Source organism: Equus quagga, chromosome 17 (genome assembly GCF_021613505.1).
Source record: "Equus quagga isolate Etosha38 chromosome 17, UCLA_HA_Equagga_1.0, whole genome shotgun sequence".
NCBI lineage: Eukaryota > Metazoa > Chordata > Mammalia > Perissodactyla > Equidae > Equus > Equus quagga.
Genome location: NC_060283.1, coordinates 34,267,329 through 34,279,292, shown reverse-complemented (window position 1 = coordinate 34,279,292; position 11,964 = coordinate 34,267,329). Strand labels below are relative to the sequence as shown.

General features: G+C 60.8%; 1 protein-coding gene across 13 annotated transcripts in view; it reads right to left on the bottom strand.

The window, feature by feature from the left end:
• Window positions 1-11,964, bottom strand: part of HDAC4 (histone deacetylase 4) — a 291,136-nt gene that overhangs the window by 60,485 nt on the left and 218,687 nt on the right. For all 13 annotated transcript variants that reach the window (XM_046642744.1, XM_046642745.1, XM_046642734.1 and 10 more), the window contains 3 exons: window positions 6,896-7,153; window positions 3,763-3,949; window positions 319-452 (listed from right to left, as the gene is read on the bottom strand). In XM_046642744.1, coding sequence (XP_046498700.1) covers window positions 319-452; window positions 3,763-3,949; window positions 6,896-7,153 — 579 coding nt within the window. The remainder of the gene's footprint in view (window positions 1-318; window positions 453-3,762; window positions 3,950-6,895; window positions 7,154-11,964) is intronic.

Here is an 11,964-nt window from a genome sequence, read left to right as displayed (position 1 = left end):
GGGAGGAGGGAGGGTGCGGGAGGAGAGAGGGTGGGAGGAGGGAGGGTTTGGGAGGAGAGAGGGTGGGAGGAGAGGGGGTGCGGGAGGAGGGAGGGTGCGGGACGAGGGAGGGGTGTAGGACAGAGGCAGGCCTTCCTACAGAGAATAGTTGAACTCTTAGAAGACAGCCTGGCTTCTTTGAGAAGCAGGCCTGTGCAGTGGCAGGTGCCCGACGTCACTGAGGAAACGCTCCCAGGCCCCTCCGGCTGCCACACCATCCACCCCTGATTCCTGCGGGCCTCCGAGGCCCCCTCCCTGCCACTCAAGGGCCAGCCTCACCTCACATTTGCCTCGGAGGCCGGTCTCCTGCAGCCGGGACCAGATGCTCTGGATCCTCCCGGCGTGCTCTGGGTGGCTGTTAGTGTTCCCGCAGGTGCACTGGTGCTTCAGCATCAGCGTGTCGTACACCAGGCCTGAAGCAGAGGGCAGAAGTGGGCCACCGTCAGAGGAGCTGTCAGGGTCCTCGGCAGCAGCCACCCACCACGCGAGGCCGAGCCCCTGCTCATGGCACCTGCCAAACAGTCTGAGCCACCAGCACCCTGGGTCGGGGCAGCCGAGTGGCCTGCATTGCCGGGAGCAGGTCAAGAAGAAAGGAATGAGAAGGCCTACTCCCGACTCAGATCTCTCGGCCATCAGGCATGTGGCATTTATGTCATGGAGGACTGTGCTGACTTCCAGAAACAAGAGTTTGGTCCAAAGATCCACGTCTGTCTGGTCAGGGACCGCCCTCTCTGTTAAGTGTTCTGGTGGACTGAGGACTGCCTGAGGTTCTGGGGGTTCAGAAGACATGAGACTCGGTTCCTGCCCTTAGAAACTTCCAGAGTAGCTGAGACAAGTGTGTGAGAGCACACACACCAACAGGCAAACACAAGTGCACCTAAAATAACATAGAAAGGACAGAACTAGAGTTCAGAAACTTGCGCCAACTGCCTAGGTTTGCACGGCCCATTCGGGACGCAGCCGAAAGCTGTAAGGCCTGGCGCTGCCCAGCATCGCGCCCGCCCGCAGGGAGGGAGCCCGACCAGCCTCGGAGCCAGCCTGCGCACCGCTGTGCAGGGAAGCGGTGACGCTCCCACACCCATCACAGCGCCCGACTCAGGAAGATGCCCCGAAGGCGGTTGTATCCCGTACATGAGGAGGCTGGAGAAAGCGGGGAGGGCAGGTGGGTGCCGAGCGCCCCCTGCAACAGCTTTCTCCAGGGTGTGCCCGTCCTACGCCCCTCCTGTTGGGGGAAGGGTCGGCCCCTTGGTGACATCTGCCAGGAGGGGTGCCCACGGTCCCTGCTGCAGCACTGTCTGTGTCATCTCACACACCTGGGCTCCCAGGGTCCTGACAACGGGAAGGCCGGGCTGGGTGAACGGAGGCCCTCGGCAGACAGGTCTCTGCTAAGGGGCACCTGTCGCTAACACCTGCTCACTCAGGCGGAGAGAGCTGGGAGAGCTGTGCTGTAGGGTTCTGGCCGCACGGTCAGACAGACCCACGCTACTACTTCTGTGTGTTTCCTGCTGCAAAGAGGCAGCAGCATCACCAACCCCAGGGCAGCAGAGCTTCCAGATGAGCCTGTTTCCATAGGGTCCAACTGGAGACCTAGAGGTCCCAGACCTCCTCACTCAGTCTCTTGGGAGTTGGGCTAACAGGAGTCAGTCCCCTTGCATTGGGAGAATTCGATCGAGGTGTAGTAGCAAAACTGAGTGGTGGAGGTTGGCGGGTAGGTGAGACTTCTGCTAAAAAAACAGCAGGTTAGGAGCGGGCTCACAGGACCCAAACACAGAAACTCACAATCAGTGCACTAAGATGTGTGCACAAGATATGGATGCATAAGAGGGTGCATTTAGTGGCTTATAATGGCAATGCATGCCCATATATACAGGTATATACATGCACATACCCATGGATATGTGGAATGCATGTACATATGTGCATAAACAATCCAGATGACTATCAAGACAATGACTGTGGCCGACCCATTCAACAGCATCATTGAGATAAAACAGTTTGCTCATGTTTACTGGGCACACTGCTGGAATCTTCAAGGGGGACATCACTGTTATTCCCTTTGACAGACGGGAAACTGGAGCACAGAGTGATGGAGAGGTTGCCCGAGTACAGAGCTGAGGTGGACCAGCCAGGACGCCAGGCAGCTCGAAGAACAAGCCACATGGATGTGCATGGACGTGGGAGGCCAGCCAAGGAGAGGGCGGAGCAAGAAACAAATGTACACGGGCGCCAGAGAGCCTGCCCTTGTCAAATAAACGGTGTCTGCGCCCATCTGTCCATCCACTGTGCACAGAAATAACTGGGAGATTTAAACGAAACTCTCCTAGCAGCGGCCCCCCTGGGGAGTGGGACCCAGGGCAAGCACCACTTTCTCAGAGCTCCGCCCCGTGTTCTCACAGTGAGCACATTCTGTTCTGCACGTTTTGTGAAAAGGAATCATGATGACAAACTAAGAAAGCACATCTACGGGGGGCCTGCTGGCCCGCTCCTGTGACGCATGTAGACGCGAGGGCCCGCGTGCGCCTCTCCGTGCCCATCCACATGGGAGCCCCCCACAGTGGCTGCGGGACTGGGGTCTCTGCTCTCCGGGCCGTGCTCTTCTCCTCTCAGCCAGGGGCCAGGCTGCCCTTTTGGCAGGGTCACCTGCTGACTCTGTTGGTGACTCTTTGCCATTTTCTTTCTGAAGAGCAACAATTTAAGTTCTAGATAACTACCACCGAATTTTTCTCTGAACGTGAGCAGTACCCTTCTAGGACCCAACGAAGAGAACTCAGCCACATTTAGGTCTTACGGCACGCAGAAGAAGACGTTGCATGAGGACGGTCTGAAGAAGGATGAAAGCATTCTGTGTTTAGGTAACCTTTTCTTGTGTCAGTGAAAGGAAACGTGCGATGAGAGCATGTGAACTGCCCTCCCGACCAGGCTGGGCGGCAATACTGTGGCACTCGGGCAGTTCCGGGCCTGGGAGCCCAGAGCCTCAGAGCAGGTGGACGGACACCTGCCCGCCCGCCGAGTGCCCACTGTTGACTGCGGAGCGGCGCCTTCAGCCAGGACAGGCTTTCTGCTGCAGACCTCTCCCGGCCCCCGTGCAGACCGAGGAAGCATGGCTGCTGGCAACAGCCTGTGGACAAGGACAAACAGCTCTAGAAAGCCAGAGCGTGGGGGCTGGCTGAGCTCTGTGCTCACAGGAGCAGGACGTGCAGTGTGGAAGTGACACCGTCAGCTACCTGGGCCTCACGGTCAAGGCCCTGGACGCAGGCTCGCTTCCAGGAGGGACTGGTGGGAAAGGGCTAGCTTGTCACCCTGCTGACCACCAACAGGAAGCCGCCCTTGGGGAGACTGCTCTGCAGAGGAGAAGGGGATTCTCCGGGAAGGGGAGGCGAGCTTTTGAGGCAGGACAGACCCCCAGGATCACAGAATGGGGGGCGAGAAGGGAGCCTCAGTGATGGATCCATCTGGTCCCCTCCTAGTCTATGCCCAGGAGTAGGGCCAGGGGTGAGGTCGCCAGGCCCTCCAGCCCTGGAAGTGGCCTGTCCTCAGCCCCCTGCCTCACCCTCTGGAGAGCACAGGCCCCAAAGGGGCGCCCCACTTACTCCGCTCCAGCTGTGAACCACCTCTCACACATGGGCTCAGTCAGCAAGGCAGACGGGGCCACAACGGCCCTGCCCCACGAACCGCCCCATGGCCTCCCTTGGCCCGCCGGCCTGCCCTCTCCACGCACAGTACCTGTGGTGAACCTCGGCTTGGTGGGGGGCTCCTGCACAGACATGGGGAAGGTGGCAGACGCTGGAGACGACTGTGCCCGGGACAGAGGCCGGTGGCCGCCAAAGGACACGGGGATGCCCGCGGCCTCCATGGATGCCTGGTAGTTCCTCAGCTGGTGGATGCGCTGCTGCTCCAGGAGGAGGGCTTGCTGGTGGCAGAGGAAACAGCGTTTGTACGCCTCACGGTACCCCCACGTCCCGGCGGTAGGGCGATGTGCTGTGCCCGTCATTCCTCCATCCCTCACTCCCCATCCACTTGCTCACCCACGTGTGGCACGCGGCGGGAGGCCACCGGGCAGGCAGGGTGGGGCAAGCTGCCCGCCGCCCGAGGGGCCCAGCCTGCAGGCCGCCTCCTCCGTCTGATCTCAAGCCAGACACTCGAGGGAAAAGCATGTCACAGGACAGAAGTGCTAATTCTTCCCTGGAGACCCTTCCCTTCTCCTGGTCTCTCGCCGCCCCATGTCCGGTCGAGGACAGGAAGGGCGCTGAAGCTAGGAAGGTCCCGCTCAGGTTCCAGACGGGGCGCCGGGAGGGTGTGGACGTCCCTCTGAGTGGGTGAGGACCCAGAAGGAGACTCCCCAGGACCCCGCTTTAGCCATCTTTGAGCAAAAACAGCTGGACGAAAAAGGCATAATTCAACACATACTTTCATGAAAAATTGTTTTTCACAGAAACTACGTTTCTTTGTGAAGAACTGGCTTCCATAAAAGCACAATTCTGCAAGGCCCTGAAGCAGGCGTCTCAGCACCCGAGGGCCCCGGGCGACGGGGCGGGCCTGACACCCTCGGGAGCGGGGGCTGCGTCCTCGCCTCGCTGAGGTGGACAGCGCTAGTTCACCTTGTCTCCTCTCCTCGGACCCTGAGCCAGGGAGGAACACGCGCGAGAAGACTCCAGAAGGGCTGGAGAGGTGGGCGGGAGAGGGGCTTGGCCTAGGGCCACGGCAGGGGCGGGTGCTGGGTCTGCGGAGCGGGGGACTCGGCCGGGGCCGGGCCTGGCAGCGAGGTAGACCCCGAGCTGAGTGCCCCCTGGGAGGCGGAGCGGGGCCGGAGGGAGAGAGGTGGAGCCGGGCCCACCAGCCCCGCCCCGAGGAGCTGCCCTGCTGCCGGGAGCGGCAGGACCTCTTCCCCAGGCCTCCCTGAGAATGGGGGGCAGGCAGGCGACACCCTGCGGTGCGGGGCTGCCCCCACGCCTACAAACTCCACCACGAGGCGAGATTGCGTTTCCATGCACCAATCCTATCATTTGGAAGGCCAGGACCGACCTCCAGGCCCGAGATGAGAAGCAGGTGCACCATGGGCTGTGGGGCAGGGCCCAGCCCGGGCTGTCACCAGAGGGGGAGCGAGCCCCTCTGCCCAGGCTCCCGAATTCCTGCTGCGAGGAAGCAGAGGTGGAGGGCCAGAGGAGGAGAGCCCGAGATGCTGGGGGACCAGGACGGGAGGCCCAAAGCCACCTCCCTGCAGAAGGCCAGGAGCAGGCAGCTGCCCCACGGGGCCTCCCCGCCCTAGAGCTGGCTTCCTACCACCAGTGCTGCTGGGGGAGCTCCCCGACTCCGACGGGCTCACAGGCCGCTTCACAGCCGCCCCAACCTGCCAGCACCTCTCCTGAAGGCACCCAGGCTACAGAACACCGGATACCAGACTTCTGTTACGTCGGCAAACTACTCCATGTGCCACGTTCCCCTGAGAAGGAGCTCTGCTCGTTCCTCTCCAAAGAACACAGAAAATAAGTGTTCCTAATAACTGTTGCCGGCGTGGAGTACGACTAAATAAACGCTGACCGCTTTATCCTCTACAGGCGCTGGCCCTAAACCTTTACCTGAGCACCGGCCGATTTCACACGTGTCCCAGGGACCCACTGCCTTCAGTTCTGATAAGAAGTGTGCGTCCCTCACAGACGTTCAAGGCTCTACCAGCCACACGGGAATGAAGCCCCCTCGGGTCCTAACGACTAGGATGGCCAGCCAGGCAGGAGCCTGCACGGCAGAAGCCGGTGGCCTCTCTTGGAGTGACCTCTTGGTTCCCATGAAGCGTTGGGTCCACGCACTTTGTGGAGCAGCGCGGCTGCTGGGGTGCTCGGAAAGAGGCCCGAGGAGCGGGAGAGAGGCCGGCAGCGGAAGGAGAGACAGAGAAAGCGCTACAAAGTCAGCGTGAAGGCTGTGGCCTGCTGCCGACCAGGGGTCTCGAGAGAAATCAAAGAGCCACTCCTGTGGGTCACACCGAGTCTGCCCAGGCATTGCTGGGCGAGGCGGAGGGGCTGCCGCGGCTGCACAGCTGAGCTGAGGGGGCACCTGGCTGGGCAGCCAGCACAAAGTCTAGCGAGAAGGGAGCAGATGAGCCAGGGCCCTGCGCCCCAGATGCGGCCCCACTGCTGGAGGAGATGATCAGATCCCACTACATGGGCACCTTGGGCTCTTGTGTCCTGCTTATCAGGAACAAGCAGCCGCCCTGGTGGTACTCGGGGTTTCTGACTCACTGGTCGGCTGTCCTCGTGTTTTGTTGACTTGGTAGTTTTATTTGTCACTAGAAATTAATAAATCGTTCCTTGGATCTATTCATCAGTCTCCTGTGAGTTTGGTTATTCCATGTTGGTGCCTGGGAAACTTATGGCTCTGGGTACCTGCATCACACTGCTTTTCTGGGTCTGTAAGGCTCGTCAGCACTGTCTCCTTGGCCCCAAAAGGTCCTGCCTACCTTTCTGATCAATTGAAAAATCAGTCTCCCACCCCTGCCTTTAGTGATTATGCTGAATCCTAACAACACTTGGATTTACGTTATCTACAGCCTATAGACCCGAAAGAAAATCATCCCGAGGGGGCTTGGAGCAAGCATTTGGCTGGAAAGCAGGTGCATAAATGACTACAGTGGACAAATGGCCAGTGTCTCTAGTACAGCTAACGTAAACTAGACACCCAACCACACCTCCCTCCCACAGCACCCAGGGCGACGGCCGAGGACCTGGACAGGCAGGAGTGGAAGGAAGAGGCCCTCCAGTGTCCACTGACCCCCAGCCAGAGGGCACTGCTCCATGGGGGACGTGGCTGTCCCAGGACCCGGCCTGTCCTGTCCCCTCTCTCGTGCCCCTGCCCATGCGGTCACCTGTCTGAAGAGCAGCTCCTGCTCCGTAGGCTGGTGCTGGCCCGGCTCCGCCTCCCTCGGGGGCTCGGCCTCCTCATCGTCACTCTCGATGGGCTCCTGCTTCACCTGCACTCCGGCCAGCGTGTGTGCCTCCTTCTGCCCGGAGAGCCGGTCCCGGTAGGGCTCCTCCAGGAGGGCCTGGTGCTCGCGGAGCTCCTCCTCCGTCTCCTCAGGGTGGCTCTCGGGCTGCCGGGCCGGCTCGCTGGGCTTGGGGATAATCTGCAAAACAGAGGTCGTGGGTGATCCAGGGTGGCCGGGACTATCGGACGAACAGGCACATCACAAGCTCTGTACTGACACAGAGGGAGGGACGCCCCTGAGGGTGCCTCCTCGTGCTGAGCTAAGGCCACAAGGCATGGTCATTCACCTACGGAACACCTAGGGAAGGAACACTGAGGCCCCAGCCCCAGGAGGAGACAGACTGGCATCTGGCACATTGAGTACCTCATGTGCCAGGCAAGACAAGTGCAACCAAAGTCTCGGGTATCAACCCGCGTCTGCACCCAGGCGCGAAGTGGAGAGGCCAACCCCACTCCTATGGCCACAGCCACTGAGAGAAACACCGCCTGCCCCTCCTCCACCCGCCACCCCACTGGAAACCCACATCCCCAGTGTTTGCTGCTAAGTCCCAGGACACTGCGATGATCGCAGCCTCTCAGCACTGGAGGACAGGGGCTCTCTGCTCTCCTCCTCTGACCTGCTCACCGCTCGGTCAGGGCCTGCTGCTCGGCTCCCTCCCCTTCGGGCAGTCTTTTCCCTGAGGAAGCTTCCACGTGCTGGCACCTCCCAAACGCAGGTGCTGAGCCCAGACCTCGCTCTTCCTTTCCAGACCTGCCACCTGATGGCTGCTAGACTTCTTGGCTCAAAGTGGACGCCCACGGGCACCGCACACACGGCCCAACGCTGAACTCAGGGAGGCTTAAACCTCTTCTTTCTCTCGGACTCTTTCTCAGCAAATGGAACCCTCTCCAGCCAGCTGCGAAGTCACAAACTTGAGCATCTCACTGACCGCTCCCTCTGTGGTACCCGTCTGACACTGCCCAGGTGCCACTCATCTGAGACGTCTCTGGAGTCGCCGATCCTCCCCATCCGCGCTCTCCTGCTCCCTTCCTGCATCAGGCAATGGCGTCTCCTGCCTCGATTACAGCCACGGCCTTCCGGGAGGCCCCTCTCCAGTGTGTCTCCACGTGGCAGTGACAGTGAGCTGTGGAACGTGCCGCCTCATGGTGCGCTCCCCTTCTTAAAGCCCCTTAAATGCCTCCCCGCCAGCCGTCCGCTGTGAGCTCCTCCACCATCTCCCTCTGCACTTGCCACTCTACGCTCCAGCCACACCACAGCTGTCCGCGGGTCCCTGCCCCACGTGCTCCCTCCTCCTGGTCCTCCACAGCTGCAGGTCCTCCTGATGGGCTCCCCACGGCTTCCCTCCCTCCCCGGCCCTCTCCACTGGGCTCCCTCCTGACACCCCTTAGGCCTCCAGGTGTTCTCTGCCCTCCACGTGAGGGTGAGTGACCTCCTGCGTGCTCCACATCCCTCCACGCCTCCCCAGCACCCCAACTCTAAGGGTCTCTCTTAACACATGATCTGTTTGCCACGGGAAACGAGTTGATGGGCAGAGTGCCTGGCCTTGTCTCTGAGAACGCAAGGGGCGCTCTGAAGCCCCTCGTGGAGGTCTTCGTGAGAGAACCGCCCTGGTGCAGAGAACGAACCTTTCCAGCACACTCTGATTCTGTTTCTGGAAGGAAACAGATTTTCAAGGCAGCCCAGCGTTTTTCACACCTGAGCTTCAGTATTTTCAAAAGTCTGCGCAGAGCCACCTGTGTTCTCGCCCACGCCGTGGCGGGGAGCAGTCTGCCCGTGAGGGACGGACTCGTGGGCACTCTGTGTGAGCGCAGTGTCCTAGCAGCCTGGTACCGGAGGCCAGCTGGACAGCAGGGCCCAGCCACGTGTGTGGACACGCACACAAGACGCAGCTCAGCCTGCACCCCGGAGGACCTGCCCTGCCTTGCTGTGAGAAACAGAGCTCAGACTGGACTGGGGATGCATTTTATATGCTCCTCCTTAATCAGCTTATAATAAACACTTCACGGTGAAGCCTGACTGTGAAAGCGAGCCGAGGAAACCACCAGCCACTTTCTTTATCTCCAACCCCACGGCAACTGCTCATCAGACAATTTCGACGCAGCACGGGGAACAGAGCAGAGCGCCGGCCGGGGCAGGCTTAGTACAGATTCCAGAAGGCAAGCCAGCAAGGCGAGAGAGCGCCAGGAAGACGGCATGCAGGCTAAAGACTTGATTCCAAATACATAACCTGCCAACCTTATATCCAGTTGCTTTAACAGAGTTCTCACACAGGTTTACTAAAAATAGTGTTTTAAAATCCTGACGGTTTTGAGATTTCTGATGGTCTCTTACATGTCAACCCCATCTTCTTCCTCCTGCACACCTGGAGCCCGCGAGGCCCACCGTGAGCTCCTGGCTGGACAAAGTCCACTCGGGCACCAGACTGTGACCCCGACTGGGAAGGGGCAGGGATGATGTCCCTGCCAGCAGAGGGCGCTGGGCCTCTCCCGGCCTCCCGCATCCACGCTGGCCTCAAGAGGACCTCAGCACATGGCAGCACAAGCCTTGGCTTTAGGGCCGACGAGGTCACAAACGCTCCCCGTTCCTTTGTCACACACGGCCTGGTGGGGTCTGACAGGTAACAGGATGGGGTTCATTGAGTGGCTGATGGGAGGTTTACCGGGCGAGTGAGTGGGGGCCTGAGAAGGTGGCTGGCTGTCACACCTGGTGAGTGGATGTCAGAGCAGAGGGGTGGGCAGGGGTCCACAAGGAGGGAACAATGGCAGCCAGGATGGATATGGGAGTGGCACTGGGGACAGAGACACATGGTGTGCCGGAGGGCAAGGGTGCAAAAGAATTGGCAACAGGGCTGAGGACACAGTGACGGGGGGTCAGGACCACAGGCATGAGAGGCTATGCTTTCTCAGATGCTCCTGCCTGCGCTGCAGAAAGATCCTGAAAGGTCTGACTGAGAATGGGGCGGGGCGGGGCGGGGCTGGGGAGTCCATGCAGGGAAGTGACACTGTGGGGGCTCAGCCAGGCTCGGGGGGAAGGCCAGCAGAGGGGCTGGGTCCAGGCGCAGCGAGGGAGGGCCAGGCAGTAGTGTTGGCTCCCCGTGGCCGTGGAGAGTGAGCAGGGGGCCCTGGATACTGGGCCAGGGGCAAGGGACAGCTGCTGCTCAGAGGCAGGAGGCTGGCCCCGGCGCGGCAGGAAGGGCAGGGGAGGAGCCTGGCTCAGAGGCGGAAATCCAAGCGCCTGGCGGACCCGTGAGGAGACATCCCCTGAGAAGTGGGTCCAAGGGTGGCATTCAGGAGACAGGTCAGGGCTGGAGATGACTGTCAGGAAGCGCTGAGCACCTGGGAAGTTGAGGCACAGTAGCTCCCGCACAGCTCACGGAGCCAGTGCTGCAGAGAGAGAGGCAGGGAGCCACACAGACAGGGGACACCGGAGAAGGGCCAGAGAGCCAGAAGGAGCGCCAGCGTCTGCCAGGAGATGGGGCCACGGGGCACGCTGTCCTGGGGAGCGGAAAAGGCACTTGCAGGCTTGGGGTCAGCTCTCGGACACTCATGAGGGGGCAGGCAGGCAACAGGCCACAACCCCAGGAGAGGGGAAAGCGTCTGCACCAGGTGGGGGCAGGTGTGGGGGCAGGAGTGGCGTGGCCACCGGAGGCTGACCCTGCAGGGAGGGGTCCTGGAGGCTGGGCCTGCTCCTGGGGGACCCAGGGCCATTCTGAGACCCTTTCGGGAGGCCCAGCTCCGAGGTGGTCAGTGTGTCTGAGGACACAGGGCCCTGGTCCGTTCTTGGGCTGGAGGCCCCAGGAGAAGTGACTGAGGAGGAAAGGGGCCAGCCAGGGTCCTCCAGGGCATCCCCAGAGGAAACGAGTTGTGACTATCGAGATGCTGATCACAGAGGAGAAGAGGACAGCAGCCACGAGAAAGGGCACCTGTGGACAGGGACGCTCCAATCCCAGCTTTCCTCCAACACGCTCTTTTAAATTTCAAAACCTCAGAAAATGTCAAGTACAGCGTGCGGAACCCCATGTGCCCTTCAGCTGGATAGAAACAGCAAGAAACGACCCAGCCCGGGAACGGCGCGCACGCGCGTCCGGCCTTCTGCGCGCAGCCATCCCCTGGGGAGCCCTGCTGATGAGTTCAGTGAGAATCCACTGCAGTGTACGTATTCAAGTTTCCTCAGCTGTTCCAGTAACGTCGCTTATGGCCCTTCTTGTCTGATTTGGGTCCGGCTGCAGATCACACGCCCTATTTAGGTGACCCGTATAAGGCTGACATCACGGAAGTGTCCAACCAGCTACTCTGTAAAACGCCCCGGATGTGGATGAGGATATGCCCTCAGGAGTGGCCCAGGGAGGAGTGTGGGGCAGGGCACTGGTGGGTACTGGTGGGCCTCTTGGGGACCTCAGGTGGGGACGAGCGTCCCGTCATGGGGGTGTTGGTTCCTCGGTGGCTGAGCTAGTGTGGACGGGTTTCTCTGTGGGGAAGGTGCTGGGTGCCCGCTGACATCAGGACGCAGCTGTGGGCTGCCTTCTACTTCTTTCCATGAATGATGCTGGGAGGGTTGAAGGGCTGAATGTGCGAAAGTCTCAGAAGTTTCCGGTAACCTCCTGTGGCCCTCTCTCTCGTGTGACCCGGCTCTCCGCTCCAGGTCAGCCTGGGCTGGGAGTGTGGCGTCCCCTCCCTTCCTCCTTCAGCTTCACACTCTTAGGGAGCCTCCTGAGGTCACGACCTCGTGTATGTAGCGTGTCCCGGCAGGGCATGGCAGGGGCACGGCTGGGGGCTGCAGCCCTGGGACGGTGGTTGGGTGGGAGCTCCGGGACATCAGAGGGGGAGGAGAGAGGAGCTGGAAGATCGCAAAGGCCCAGTGGCAGCTCTGCCCAGGAGGCCAACTATGGTCAGAGGGACACAGCAGAGTGGGGCATGGAATGGCCTGCTCACGGGCGGAATGTCCCTGGG